The sequence below is a fragment of the Stegostoma tigrinum genome, chromosome 25, assembly GCF_030684315.1.
Source record: "Stegostoma tigrinum isolate sSteTig4 chromosome 25, sSteTig4.hap1, whole genome shotgun sequence".
In the NCBI taxonomy this organism is placed as follows: Eukaryota; Metazoa; Chordata; class Chondrichthyes; order Orectolobiformes; family Stegostomatidae; genus Stegostoma; species Stegostoma tigrinum.
Genome location: NC_081378.1, coordinates 47081532 through 47096323, shown reverse-complemented (window position 1 = coordinate 47096323; position 14792 = coordinate 47081532). Strand labels below are relative to the sequence as shown.

At 37.8% G+C, this 14792-nt stretch overlaps 1 protein-coding gene across 1 annotated transcript in view; it reads right to left on the bottom strand.

Annotated features, from left to right (window-relative positions):
* Window positions 1–14792, bottom strand: part of etnk1 (ethanolamine kinase 1) — a 39403-nt gene that overhangs the window by 9974 nt on the left and 14637 nt on the right. Inside the window, exons 5-7 of the mRNA XM_048553967.2 lie at window positions 9580–9663; window positions 9325–9485; window positions 6344–6417 (exon numbers count right to left, since the gene is read on the bottom strand). Coding sequence (XP_048409924.1) covers window positions 6344–6417; window positions 9325–9485; window positions 9580–9663 — 319 coding nt within the window. The remainder of the gene's footprint in view (window positions 1–6343; window positions 6418–9324; window positions 9486–9579; window positions 9664–14792) is intronic.

The following is a 14792-nucleotide window of genomic DNA, read 5'->3' as shown; positions in this document are numbered from 1 at the left end:
ACCAAGCAGTTGCTATTGGGATACTATTGGATAGGATGCGCTTCAGAATGTCCATGCAGACTCAATTGGCCAAATGGCCTCTTTCTGCACTGTTGGATTACTATGATACCCTCCTCCTGTAACTCAGATTCAAACTCAACAACTGACAATGGTCATTACAAAGCACTCCACTCATTGTGCCTTCTGAAAATATGCAAGCCTCAAGCTACAAATATCTCACTAATTTGCAAACAAATCCCCACTTCAGTGGTTAAGATTTCCAAGCTCCTAAATAGTTGAGTGCTCCTTGTGGGCAGGTTTGAAATTCTCTCTCCTTTGCAGCCTCACCTGAACCACTTCGTTGGTTCCAAGTTCCTCTCCACACACTCTACTCTCCCTTTCCTTACACCCTCAGTCACACATGCTGCCTCCTCACGTATCTCTCTGGTTCCCTTGGCAATCTGCCACCATAAAGTCATGTCTGTTTACTCACCCTGCCGCAATTAAAGAGCAGCTCATCTGGCTTTTGACCCTCTGCTCCATGCCCGGCTGCCATCTCCTTCAATGCATGCATTTATTTACCTGGATGCTCACTGCTCCAATCACAGATTGTTTCTCTCCTGTATTTGTTGCTGACGGGTTAACTTTTTTCCAAGTGCTAATCCAAGTGCATTTTCTGATGCAACCTGGGGACTTTGGGGACGGATTTACCTATGTAATTTGAACAAGGCTGCAATCCATTTGCTATTTCACACTGACATTACAGTCTATTTTTCCCTGACATTCACACATGATATAAAAGGAATTCAAGGCAGCAAGCTCAGTATCACGATAATACTTCCCTAGAGGAAAAAACTCCTTACTTGTAAGAACAATTTTAACATAATGGATACAGATAGAAGTAAAAAAGCGAACAGGATAATCAAGTATATAAATGTAATAAATAAAATGTCAAAGTATCAGAAGATACATCTTTACCCTTCACTTAGATTTTCATCAACTCTTGTGGCAATTTACAAGGAGGACAAAGAACTGAATGTATTTCATGTTGCAAACTGATTTTATAGCTGAATCATAGGCAACTAATAGATCATAAAACAGCTTTCACTTTGGTAATAAAGTGAGTCCCCAATTTCTAAACAAATATATCCACATGCATGCACATATGCAGGCAGATTTTAAAACAAAATGGGCTTGTGTTATTAATTGCCATTATCAGCTGTGGGAAACTTAAATGACCATCAGTCATGTTTACGGCTGATTTGCGAACAAGAAATAATTGTTTCATATTTCTAGCCCTTATTAGCAAATCATTCCAAATCATTAAGTATTTTAATAAAATCCAGTTCTATTATAGGAACAGAACAGAACAGGCATTATTCAAAAAAGTACATAAATTTGTCCTTGTCACACCTTATTAGCATATGCATAAAATTAGTGCTCCCCTGCAGCATTCTCCGAATTTCACACACTTCCTATACATGTCAATATGCTCGACTAACTTGGTTGCCTTCTGCAACTACACTTTTCAATGCATAATTTTGGGAAATTTGTCACTCCTTGTAGTGATATCTTAACTCATTCCTGTAGCATTAAACACCAAAGGAAACTTTAGGCTGATTTTTCTGTGTAATTAAGATAGTGCAGAGTTAAACATTGTTCACACCTCTTTGCTGGTTTCCAACTATATTAAAACCTGTGTGTTGTATAAAATTTACACCAAGACACATCCATTGCTTGCTCTCCCGTCATATACATTCCTTACAAAAAATACAAAAGCTGCAAATTTAAATCAAACTTGCAGTGTACAATACAAGATATTTTGATTCAGGATGAAGTATGGGAAAAGCATGAAAATTGAAATATTAAGTTTAAACCTCCCTACACCCCCTCCCCCCAAAAACTATTTCCCAGCTAGGCAGGTTTCCTGTCTTCCTTCCATTGTGGCACATAACATTTAATGGCCCTCATAACTAATTTCCACAGAAATTCTATTAGAAACCCTGACCAGATATGGGGCTGCGCACTCCAAACCAGCTTCTGGGCCTCAAGTCTCTGAGCCCAAAGACATCGCATATCAGATCAGCACAAACTACCTACCGAAAATGAACAAGTCAGCTCTCTGTTGCAAACAGCTTATTGTTCTAGCTTCCATCATGGAAAAAAGGTGCGAAGAGAACTACACACCTATTCTCATAGGTTTTGCAGGGTGGGGCAGCTGATTTGATTCACACCCCTGCCCAACAGGTTGAAAAATACACATTCATAAGTCCATATTTAATATGATTAAATCTAGGCTCAGAGAAGAGGTCACAAATTTAAATCCTGGACATCTAAATAAACTTTGGCACATTACACTTCTAATTAGTTCCATCTAATCTTACAGATAACAAGGAGAGACAAAGTCGGCCACAACGCAACAAAAATTGAGGAGCAGCAGTAATTTCGGAGGCACCAAAAGAAGCCTTTTGTTTTCATGTGCTGCCAGTTTATTATTCAAGGAGCCTCAAAGGACACACAGAAGTCTAAATGTATGTTCCTATCAATTCACGTACATCAAGTTATTGATGTTAATGAACAGCAAGCAGTTGCTTGGACTTCTAGAATGGAAATTCGATTACTGATTTTTTTAAAAAAGTTATTTACTGTACTTTTAATTGTAATTACCTATAGTCCACAAGCCACAACAGGTGTTACGGTGAGAACTGAGTATGCATATGAGTAAAAAGTGGCTATTATTTGAAGGGGCACCATGTGACATCAAGCTAGGGGTCAAGACAAGGAAGTAAGTCTTCATGAGCTATCACATCTTGTACGAACATTGAACCTACAACTTTGTTATTTCGCATCACGCTCTATCCTTACGAACAGGAAGAAAATCAGAACTCCTACGCACTGCTTACAAAACAAATTCTTTACATGGTGACATCAGAGTTGTTTGTGTAGATGAAACTCGAACTGGATGAGAGAATGAGGAGAATCAGTTTAGTTACAACTGATAGTTATGCTTTCATGATTCTTTCTTATCATGGAGAAACTCAACAGCATTGAAATTATCTTTTGTCTTGACTCGTAGGACCCAAATACAGCAAGCAATCACCCCAATGCTGCTATTCACTAACTATTCTTATCTTATACTGGCAGATTAACCCTCATTTAAAAACAAGCTTGAGGGTCTGTAGTTTGATGAAGTGAGGAGGCTTTAGTAATGATTTTTTGGTTGATAAAACATAATTTTTCATATGATTCAGAAGTTGCATGGGTATTTAATATATTCTGCTCATAGAGTGCACACAATTTACAATGCCATCTTGTGGCTATCTGGTACTGCAAACGCTCAAATTATTAAATAAAATTAGAAACCAAGTGAAAGAAATCAAACAACAATTTCCATTTAGACAATTTCAAAAAATGAGAATGATAAATGTTACATTTTAGAGTCCCTTCCCAAAAATATGTAACGTTATCCCTTACATGGGAGACAGTGGCAGAAATATGATTCTGGATATTATGAAAGAGAGGAATCTAATTCAAGAGGCAAGAACAGAGTAAAGGAACTTAAACAGGTGTCATAGAACTAAAGGCATTCCAACTATATTCCAAGATACACCCCCACCCCGCCCCCACAAAAGGTTAATACACAAGGCAAGATCACACTGGATTAGGGACAATTTAGTTGCTTGAATAAAGGATTTGCTTTCTGCTGGTTAGCCAAGAGTAGGGATAAGTAGGCCTTTTTCTGGTGGTAAATTGTAACCAATGGAGCGCCCGAGGCTTCATCCTTGGGGCCCAACTTTTTATATTAATGACTTTGATGTGGGATAGAAAGTACTATTGCCAACTTTGCAGATGGCACTAAAATAAGTGGGAAAGTAAGCTGCAATGAAGAAATAAGACATTTACAGATTGTTATGGATATGAGTGATGAATGGGCCAAAATTTGGCAGATGAAGTTTAATGTGGAGAAATGTGAGGTTATCCATTTTAGTTGGAGGAATTAAAAAACAACTTATCTAAATGGACAGACACTTCACAATGCTTCAGTGCCAAGGGACCTGCATGTCCTCAAGCACAAATCACTGTTTGCAAGTACTAAGGAAGGCAAATGGCATTTATTGCAAAAGGGAGAGAGTATAAAAATAGAGATGAAGTGTTGCTGTAACTGAAAGACATTAGACACTATGCCTGGAGTACTGCGTACAATTTTGGTCCCCTTACTTATCGAAGGACGTAGTTGCATTGGAGGCAGTTTAGTGAAGGTTCACTAAATTGAATCTGAGAGAGATAATTGGAACTGCAGATGCTGGAGAATCCGAGATAACAAAGTGTGGAGCTGGATGACACAGCAGGCTAAGCAGCATCTTAGGAGCACAAAAGCTGATGTTTCAGGCCTAGACCCTTCGTCAGAAAAGGGGGATGGGGACAGGATTCTGAAATAAATAGGGAGAGAGGGGGAGGAGGATTTGTTGAGACATTGAGCCTTTTGGACCTACACCCTCCAGTTTAGAAGAATGAGAGGAGATCTAACTGACATATACAAGATGCTAAAGGGGTCTAACAAAATTGGCACAGTAAGGATACTTCCTCATGGAGCAATCAAGAATAACAGGTCACATTTTTAAAGTTAAGGGGGTAACAGATTGTGAGTCTGAAATTCACTACCTTAGAGTGTGGCAGATGCTGGGACATGGAGTAAATTTAAGCAGGGGTTAGATTTTTAAATTAGTAATGGATTGAAGGTTTGTAGGGAGTAGGCAGGAAAGTGGAGTTGAGGCCTGAAGTGAGATCAGCTAAGAATATATCAAATGGTACAGCGGCCTCTCAAGCCTGCTTTGTTTACTTCTAGTACTACTTTTTAATGGCTCAAACAATCAAATTAGGTGGAGGAATAGGCCATTCAGCCACTTGACCCACTCAGATTTCAATAAGTAGCCTTGTTTTATTGATTAGTACACATTAAAAGCTACAAAATATTTTGTGCTGCCAAAGATTCACAAAAGGTTTCAGCATTTTTTAATGCTGTATGGTTCTTTGTTGTCAGTCTGCAGACAACTGTAGATCTTTAATTCACGGGGAATTCATGGTGTTGCCCCTAGGTAAATCAAAGGGAAAAAGAATACACAAACAGCAGGCAAGAATTGGTACAGGGAACTGCAGCTCCCCACTGCCTTTTCAAGGATTAGTTAAAGATGGGCAACCAAAGCTGGTCCAATCAACAACATCCATATTCTATGAAAGAATACGTGGTGCATGGTGTGCAGAGGTATGTACTTCAAGAAATTGTGTCACATTGGTACTGAAGTGAAAGACAGCTTTGTGTGAAGTAAAACAAAACATAAAATAACTTAAACCTGAACTTAAACTCCAACAAGGGACTGTACAATTATTAGCCAGTTAACTATGTAGAATTGTACAATCCTGACAGTATTTACTGGTCAGTTCAAGTCCAAGATTAAATGAAATGCAATGTATTGATATTTCCGGTTTCCAACGCAACCTGAAGCAAAGCATGACTGCATGTTGTTTTGATGACTGGAATCTGAGAAAATCCTAATGCCGCCAAACCTAGAATCTCAAAAGACTGGATGAGATCATCAATGGGTTAGAAATCTATTAAACTCATAAACAGGGTTAAGCAATGGCCTAGTGGTATTATTGCTGGACTGTTCATCCAGAGATCCAGGTAACGTTCTGTGGATTTGGCTTCGAATTCCACTATGGCAGATGGTGGCATTTGAATTCAATTAACAGTTAAGGAATATAAGGGTTTAATGGCGACCATGAATCCATTGCTGATTGTTGAGAAAAATCCACTGATTCACTAATGTTCCTCAAGGGGGAAGGCACCATCCTTACCTGGGTGGCCCACATGTGACTGCAGACCCCATGCAACGTGGTTGATTCTTAACTGCCCTCTGGGCAATTAGGTATGGGCAATAAGTGCTGGCCTGACCAGCAATGCCCTCATCCCATCAACAAATCTTTATAAAAATGGGGTGTGCAGCAAGAAAGAACACAAGCACACAAAATAATTAATTGACTATTTCAAAATCATTAACATGAAATTTAAAACTTCAAATTTTATTAAGAACAAACTTCAGAAAATGATCAATTTGACTTTTCATAACTCCATAAAAACCAACTTGAAATAATATTAAGCAATCAAGACATTTGATCTTTCAGCTATTTTCTTTTGAAACCACCTTTACATTAAGACTTCGGATTTTACTGAATATACTGATAGATTTAACTAGTCTACATTGAGAACAAAAACCGTTATGGCTGTCAAAATAGTTGGTTCATTTTGGGAATCTTAAAGTTTCTAGCAACAAGAGAAGCTATAATTAAAGTTACTCAACCTTACCCCAAAAAATCAAAGTCAATTGTCGAATACCTCGCCTGGATCAGTGCCCAAAGACCCCAGAAGAAATGGGAAGCCTGAAGAAACAGGAGAGAGAATTAAATATTGGTCTAGTTAGCTTAGTATAAGCTGCATCAAGCACCTCAAGAAGGTGATAATGAGCAGTCTTCTTGAACCACTGTAGTCCATCTGGTGTAGATTCAAGATTCTTGCATCACCAACTGTGAAGAAATAACAATATACTTCCATGGTCTGTAAGGGGAACTGGCAGGTGCCAGTGCTCCCATGCCTCTGCTGCCCGTTCCCTTTTAGCTGATAGTGGTCATACATTTTCAAATTGCTGTCAAAAGAACCTTGGTCAGTTATTGCAGTGCATCTTGTAGATAGCAGCACTACTACCGGTATGCCCATTGGTGGAAGGAGTGAATGTTGAAGGTGTTGGAAAGGTTACTAATCAACTATAAGATAATAAAATGTGAGGCTGGATGAACACAGCAGGCCAAGCAGCATCTCAGGAGCACAAAAGCTGACATTTCGGGCCTAGACCCCTCTCCCTGATGAAGGGTGTAGGCCCGAAACGTCAGCTTTTGTGCTCCTGAGATGCTGCTTGGCCTGCTGTGTTCATCCAGCCTCACATTTTATTATCTTGGAATTCTCCAGCAACTGCAGTTCCCATTATCTCTGATACTAATCAACTACATTGTTTTGTCCTGGATGGCAAGCAGAAGGGTCATTCAGTGCTGTTGGAGCTGCACATATCCAGGCCAATATTCCAAGCACAACCCTGATCTGTGTCATTTAGATAGTAATTCCCCAAGCACTGTCTGCTAAAGTTACTCACCTCAGCATTTCCAGCCTCTGATCTTTCTGATGTTCTTGTAGCCTGAGGTTTTTAAGATGGTGGTCCAGTTAAGTTTTTGCTCAATGACAAACCACCACATCAGTTGTAAGATATTGGTAGTGTTAGCAATGTTGCTGACATCAAGGGGAGATGTTTAGATTCCGTTGAATGCAATGATCTGAGGCTAAATAGCCTAAGAGTGCCTCAAGTAACTAAAATAGTAGCAACTTGGGTGAGATTAAAAAAAACCATCCATGCCATCTCTGAAAACAAATCTCAACCAGTTTTCATAAGGTAGAGGACATCAAAGAAAAAATGTTCTCTTCTAATGTAGAAGCATTCTCAATACTAAAAAAAAGGCAACTGACATAGAATTATATAATTCCTAAAGTGCAGCAATAGGGAGACCTAGCAATGCAGGTGCATAGTTCCTTGAAAGTGGAACCGTAGAATTCTGGTCCTCCTCCTGAACAAAGAATGTTGTTAAACTGGAGAGGGTATAGAAAATATTGTAAAGGATTTTGCTATGACTGGAGTATGTAGTTATAGGGAGTTCTGAATAGGCTGGGGCATTTTTCCCTGTAGTGTCAGGGGCTGAGGGGTGGTTTTATAAAGGTTTATAAAATCATAATGGCCATGGGTAGGGTGAATAACCAAGGTCTTTTTCTTGGGTGGGGAATCCAAAACTAGGCGGCATTGGTTTAAGGTAAGGGGAAAAGATTTAAAAAGGACGAGGGGCCATTTTTTTTTTTAAAGGCAGAGGGTCATGCATGTATGGAAGTGAGCAAGCCAGAGGAAGTGGAGGAGGCCAGTACAACTATAACATTTACAAAACATCTGGACGGGCACATGAATAAGAAGCATTTAGAGGGACGTGGGCAAAATGCTGGCAAATGGGATGAGGTCAGATTGGGATATCTGTTCAACACAGATGAATTGAACTAGAGGGTCTGTTTCCGTGCTGTATGACTCAATAACACACTTCTCTGCAATATCCTTTGCTGACCTAACAGCAAAACACTGCAGATGCTGAGAATCTCACACAAACAGAGAATGCAGGAGAATCACTGCGTTTGGCAGATTCTGAGTGAGGGAAACAGAGTTAATTTTCCCACCTGGCATGGCTGAAATGTTACACCAGGCTTGAAACATGCATTTTCCTTCTCTCTCCACAGACATTGCCAGATCTGCCAAGTTTCTTCAGCATTGTTTTTGTTCCCTTTCTGACCATTTCTTGGATCTCAGTCTTGCAATATTTGAAAATTTAAAATTGTCATTTCTTCGTTTCACACCCTTTCTTCCTTCCACCTGTTTCCTCTAACAGTCCTCCTATGTGTTCTTTGACCCTGGGCTTCAATGTACTGCCTTACCATTGCTACATGTACTTCAGCAACACAGAAATCCTCTCCTTAACTACTTGCACTGCTCCACTTACCTTCTCTCCCTATGATATACCTGTTCAACTATACTTTTGGTCACCTCAAAAAAAGCTATTTTGAATATTTACGGCATGTGAGCTCAGATTTTAGACACCACTAATCAGATCAGAAATTCAATCAAATTTGAAGTGAACATTCCTGTTATATATCTATCTTATAGAAAACCAAAACTGGAAATACAATAGATATATGAAATCTGGTAGCCAGTACTTGTTCATACAAGGGAGGCAATGGCCTAGCGGTATTATTGCTGGACTGTTAATCCAGCAGACAAGATAATGTTCTGGGTTTGAATCCTGCCGCAGCAGATGGTGAAATTTGAATACGACAAAAAATATCTGGAATTAAGAATCTACTGATAACCACGAATCCATTGCTGATTGTCAGAAAAACCCACCTGGTTCACTAATGTCCGTTGGGAAAGAGAACTGCCATCCTTACCTGGTCTGGCCTAGATGAGATTCCAGACCCACAGCAGTGTGGGTGACTCTCAACTGCCCTTTAGGCAATTAGAGATGGGCAATAAATGCTGCTTAAAAGCAATGCCCTCATCCCATGAATGAATAAAACAAAAAAAAACTCATGGTTTAACTGCATGTTTCACATAGAGTAATGTATTCAGGCAATATGTTAAAGAATCAAACTTGATCACACTATCTACCGAAAACAGCACTCGAATGTTCCCATCTATACTTTAAACTTACCAGTGTAAATACATTAACTTGTAAATAAAGTACTTCCACTTCCTTATCAGTTACTTCTGCAGTATTTCCTTGACACTCTTTCAAAGCTTCAAGATAGCATTTCAGCCAAAGTAATTGGACATTTTTGTCTGGGTACAAACTGTAATCAACTTCATTTACACCTAAGGTTAAAAAAACGGATGAAACAGTAAAATGTGTTATACAACTTGAGTCCATGGATTGTATTTAAAAAACTAAAATTTCTGAATGTCTTACCTGCAAATTCATTGAAATGGTTCCCAATATCAAAAGCCTGGTAGTTATAGCCTGCATATTCATAATCAATGAATCTTACGCAACCTATTCAGAGTACAAAAGTAATCAAATCAATGCACAGACTAAAATTGGATGAACAGGCAAATTCCTAGATGCATCTTAGAAAGTAATACATTCTCTTTCCTTTCATTTCAATGAGAACTGTGCAACACAATGTTTGATTATATTGAGCTCACAACTGAGAAACAGGCCACTTCACTTGGTCTATGCTAATGACAACGTTCCACATGAACTCTCCTTCATCTAACCGTTTCTATAATTTCTCCCTCATGTTCGCTTAACTTCTCCTTCAACGAATCCATGCTTTTCACTTCAACCACTTCTGTCAAGTCTCGCGTTCTAATCTCTTCGGATGTGAGTTTCTGCCAGATTTCCTACTGGATTTATCAGTGACCATCTCAAAATAAAGCTCCTAGTTTTGATCATCCTATAAATGCTAATTAAAAAATTAAATCCATGCAATTTCACAAAGACCTGACTTTAAATTTATATCTGTTTTAATAATCCACATTTGAGCTGTTCCGAATCAGTTTTCTGGTTAATAATGATTCTATGACCATCTTAAAGGAATTTTTATCATTAGTCAACAGTAACAATATTATAATGATAAATTATGTTCTCTGGACAAGATTGGAAACCAATGGCAGTAAGAGCAGAGGAGATAGGGGCAGGGCCTCTGCACTGCTCTGGATTTAAATCCACAGTGATGACAACTGGTTCCTTCTAGCCTTGGGCTCGTAAAATGTCCATTCACTGCCTCTACAGTTTTTAAATCACCTCTCATGATACCTTGGTCCCCAAGCACCAAGTTCCCCTGAATGTAAAATTCTTTCCTGCTAGCACCAACCACTTCTTCCCAAAGCTTCCATGACAACTACTATGCCACTGTCTGACTGAAGCAAGTCAGTCTCTGAACAGTGAGAAACTTGATGGTACAAAATTAACTACACATATGTAGCTCTATTTAACCAATAATGCTGTAATGCATTGACACAATATTTATAATTTTTGAAGTAGAGTTCAGAAGAGATTTGTGCTCTGCACCATGCCAAATCCGTGTAAAATAAAAGTAAAGTGCTTGTCAATCTAAGGAAAGTGATGATAGGGAAACCCAATCAGGTAGACCACTGATGACCAGTTGAATACTGCTACTGTCATAGCTCTGGGAATTTATCAACCAACTTGCCACTTGACGAATAAATAGCTCATATGGTAGGGGCGAAAGACAACAGGGGAGAAAATGAAATCAGGTGTGCTTAGAAATAGTTCAACATACTAAGTGATCAGTAAAATTAAAGTGGAGTGAAAATATAAATTTGTTAAGTTGTGTTCACCAAGACGCCATGAGTTTTTGGCAGACGTTTTTCCCCAAATTTATACTAGTATTATACATTTCTGAAATCAGGAATGATACAGTGATTCAGAGTGGAGTTCACTTGAACTCCAAATTACCTACCAATTCAGAGGATATTTAGCCTTTAGTGAAAGTATTAGCTCTCATGGCCTGGATTTCATTCTTCATACCCAGATCCAATATGAATGCAGCTACAATTTTTATAAATACATCTTACAGTTAGCAAAAGAATAAAGTTGTGAAGTTTTCATTCTTTAATCCAGGATAAATTTAACATATTTAGAAAGAAACAAAACACTATCTACTGCGCCCACAGACTAAATCAGTAGATTCTTGCTGTGAGAAACACATCTAATCCTCAACATGTTAAACTAATAGGAACTACATGCAGATTCCATTTTCAACAATAAAATGTTTTAATATGCTTAAAGAAATACTACAGTTTAGTAAAACATTCTGGTATTTTATACTATTCAAACAAGGAAAATATTGCAATGTTTTGTATCAAAGATGCAGCATATTCAGTGCTACGATAAGTTGACTATTTCAGCATTTCAAATTTCACAAACATCCCTAATGTCTTTAATGTTATTACAATACCTGTGTTTCACAGGTTCTTGTTTTGTGATGCCTCCAACTTTACAGTTGCTTGTTAATTTGTCAAAAGACCTACAAATTAAATAGATATTACCCAATGCAAAGAAGTTTTAGCTTTAGCTTGATTTCATTAAAGTCGAAAGATTGAAAAACAAAAATACCCAAACGACTTAAAAAGGTGTGCAACTAAACCTGTCGCAAGCATTCATAGCCATGCACCTTTCTCAGAGCTATTTTTATTGCCCAACTGCATTTTTCTGATTCTTATTCTCAATTTGCTGACACGAATTACATTAACCACCCAAAAGCTCAATCGTCATACTGAGAGTTTCTAAAAAAAAATGCTAAAACAAACATGATCCAAGTTACATTTCGTCCTGTTACGGTCCTCCCTTTCATACGTATGATGAGATTCACTAATTATCTATGAACATAGCTATTAAACGTTGAACTTACGAGCATCTGGAGATAGGGTGTATCGTCAATTCAAATCTGATGTTTGAAAAACTGACAGGTTTCAACAAATATTTCAAATGTTACGTATTTTAATGATTGAGATTTTAAAATAACCAATTATACCCAACTTTTGAAAAAAATTTCCTTTACTCGAAATAAAGTTACACTGTTTATAATGCCTAAGCTGGCATGGGGAGATACAAGCAAAGCTATTTATTGGATATAATTTACTTAAAAAGAAGAGAAAAGTTTAAACACATTACCTGGTCCTGGTATTTAATTCGGTGAGCTGACCTACAGAAATAAAACCTTATTTGCAAACTTTATAGATTTATAACCGTGACAACTGAATGTTAAAACCGATAAATAGTTTACATACTGAATGCAAATTTCTAATTTGAAACAAAATCACATGACTCAAATTGATAAACCATAGGGGAAAAAAAAGGACATATCAGAAAAATATTCTGACCTTCACTCAATAGACATTTTCAGATAAGCATCACAGCAATGTCTGAAATATGGACATTGACATTGATTGACTATTAACAGATTGCGTGCCCTCTCATAGTGGAGTATATGCGTGAACAACTATGCAATTAGTCCCTGATCAACGCATTATGGCAGTATGATGCAAACCAACAACTTTTGGCAGCACACAATGTTGCTGAAAATAAGACAAGCTAAGCAAATTCAAAGTCAAAATCTAAGTGCAACAGCTAAATGTTTTCCATGTGAACCATAATAAATAGCTAATTAGATGAGTCAATAAAAGGAATTTATTCCTGAACAAATAAATGTATTTGTAATTGTTCCATTGTTACATTTTAAGTCAGGCAGTTTACCTCCAACTCAACATTACATAAAACAAAAACAAACTGCTGAAGAAACTCAGGTCTGGCAGCATCCGTGAAGAGAAAACAATTAATGTTTTGAATCCAGCGACCCTTCTTTAGATGCTGCAAGACCTGCTGAATTTCTCCCGCAATCAGCTTTTTTTAAAAATATACAGATTTACAGCATCTGCAACTATCATTTCAACATTACATTCATGTTTTTGGGTTTTTAATCACTAATGTGACAGTACAGTAACTACACATAAATAATGTACACAGTCAGTTCTGGTATAACGTGTATGCTGACAACGCCAGAATGCGAATGATGAATAAAGGAATGCTGTTTCCAAAACATGAATCTGTGTTGCCTGTAACGTGTTTCCATTGGTGCGCGGGCTTTGTCTTGAGTGTGCACAATGTTAGCGCTGAAAGAGTCTGAATAATGCACCAAGCCATCCTCCCACCATTGGTGAACTTTCTGAAAGTGTCAAAGTGCTAGTTCTACCCACAAACCCAACCTCTCTCCTTCAACCCAGGTTGCAACAGCAGCTTTTAAAGCTTATTCTTCAAGGTGCATATTTAAAAGACTGATTACAACCCACTGAGGGGGAATAAGGGCAGTGTTTTTCAATTTTGGAAGAGCTTTAACATCAAGAATGCAACTGTCATTATCGTGTTATAGCAGAACCAACTGTACCTGTTGCAGCTCAAATATTTACTGAACTACCCTGTCTTGGAATGGTTTTAGGCTCACTAATTTAGCACAGGAACAGTCAAATCTGGAGATATCTTTTAACTGTGTGAGGATATTTGTTGAAAGGAACTATAGATAAGTACATTGGGTATAACCTTCTCTACATAAACCTGGCTCTCTAACAATGAAAGTGATGACTGCATGACAAACTCTCAAAAAACAAACAAAAGGAAAACTAAGTTTGAAACTAAAAAGGGTAGGTTTCGCTGCACTTTCAGATTCTCCTCACAACAATATATTTGTATTTTACAGATAGATGAAATGCAACGGTGGCACTAACCCTCAAACTACATGATGAGGGAGAGAACTAGAATATATCACTACAGGAGGTTTCTGGAATTAGCAAGAACATGGAGGTCTCCAAAGAGAATGGGATCTGGAGATCATTTTTCTGCAACATAAGTAGTTAGTGGAATTAGGCAAGGAAAGTTGATGGACTAGAAGAACTGACAAACCACATGGCTTCAGTATTTGTAATAGAATTACAAGTGCTCTCAGGCCAACCAGACTCACCTATTTATCAAAACAGGAAGGGCTGTAAACAAATCCAAAGACAGCATATGGTCCACTAGCAGCATTTAAAGCCTGCCAAAATTAATATGGTGGCATTAATTGTACCACGTGTCTAAAATCTCTCAAATTTCTGTACGGACAGTGGAGTATGCTAAGGGTTTCTCCATTCAAATGGGAATAGGTGATCATAATTCACTTATCGGGGGAATAGGGGTTTTGGAGAAAAAGTGCAAAAACAGATTTTAAGAAGTTCACATTAGTGCAAATGACAAATCCAAAAATTGGCTATTAAATTTTAACATTTGGCAAGACTAGACTTTGATAAATTAAATTTATTTCATTTAGAAAATAGGATAGACAACAACCTTGCAATTTTAGAAAGTTAAAACATATAATCTGCACAAAGCAATTATTCACCAAACCAAAACAGATATTTAATATTTTATAGCAAAACAAATATAAACCTAGTGAGCAAAAGCCCAGAAATATATTATGAAAACTAGTTATCAGTACAAAATGTAGAGATGTACATGGCCTGCATTCTCTCCCGCACATTAAACATGTGCAAAATTCATCATCAGTTCATGATTATTCATGGAATGCTATGGATTGAGTTTTCAATCCTTCTCTACTTTGTGCGAAG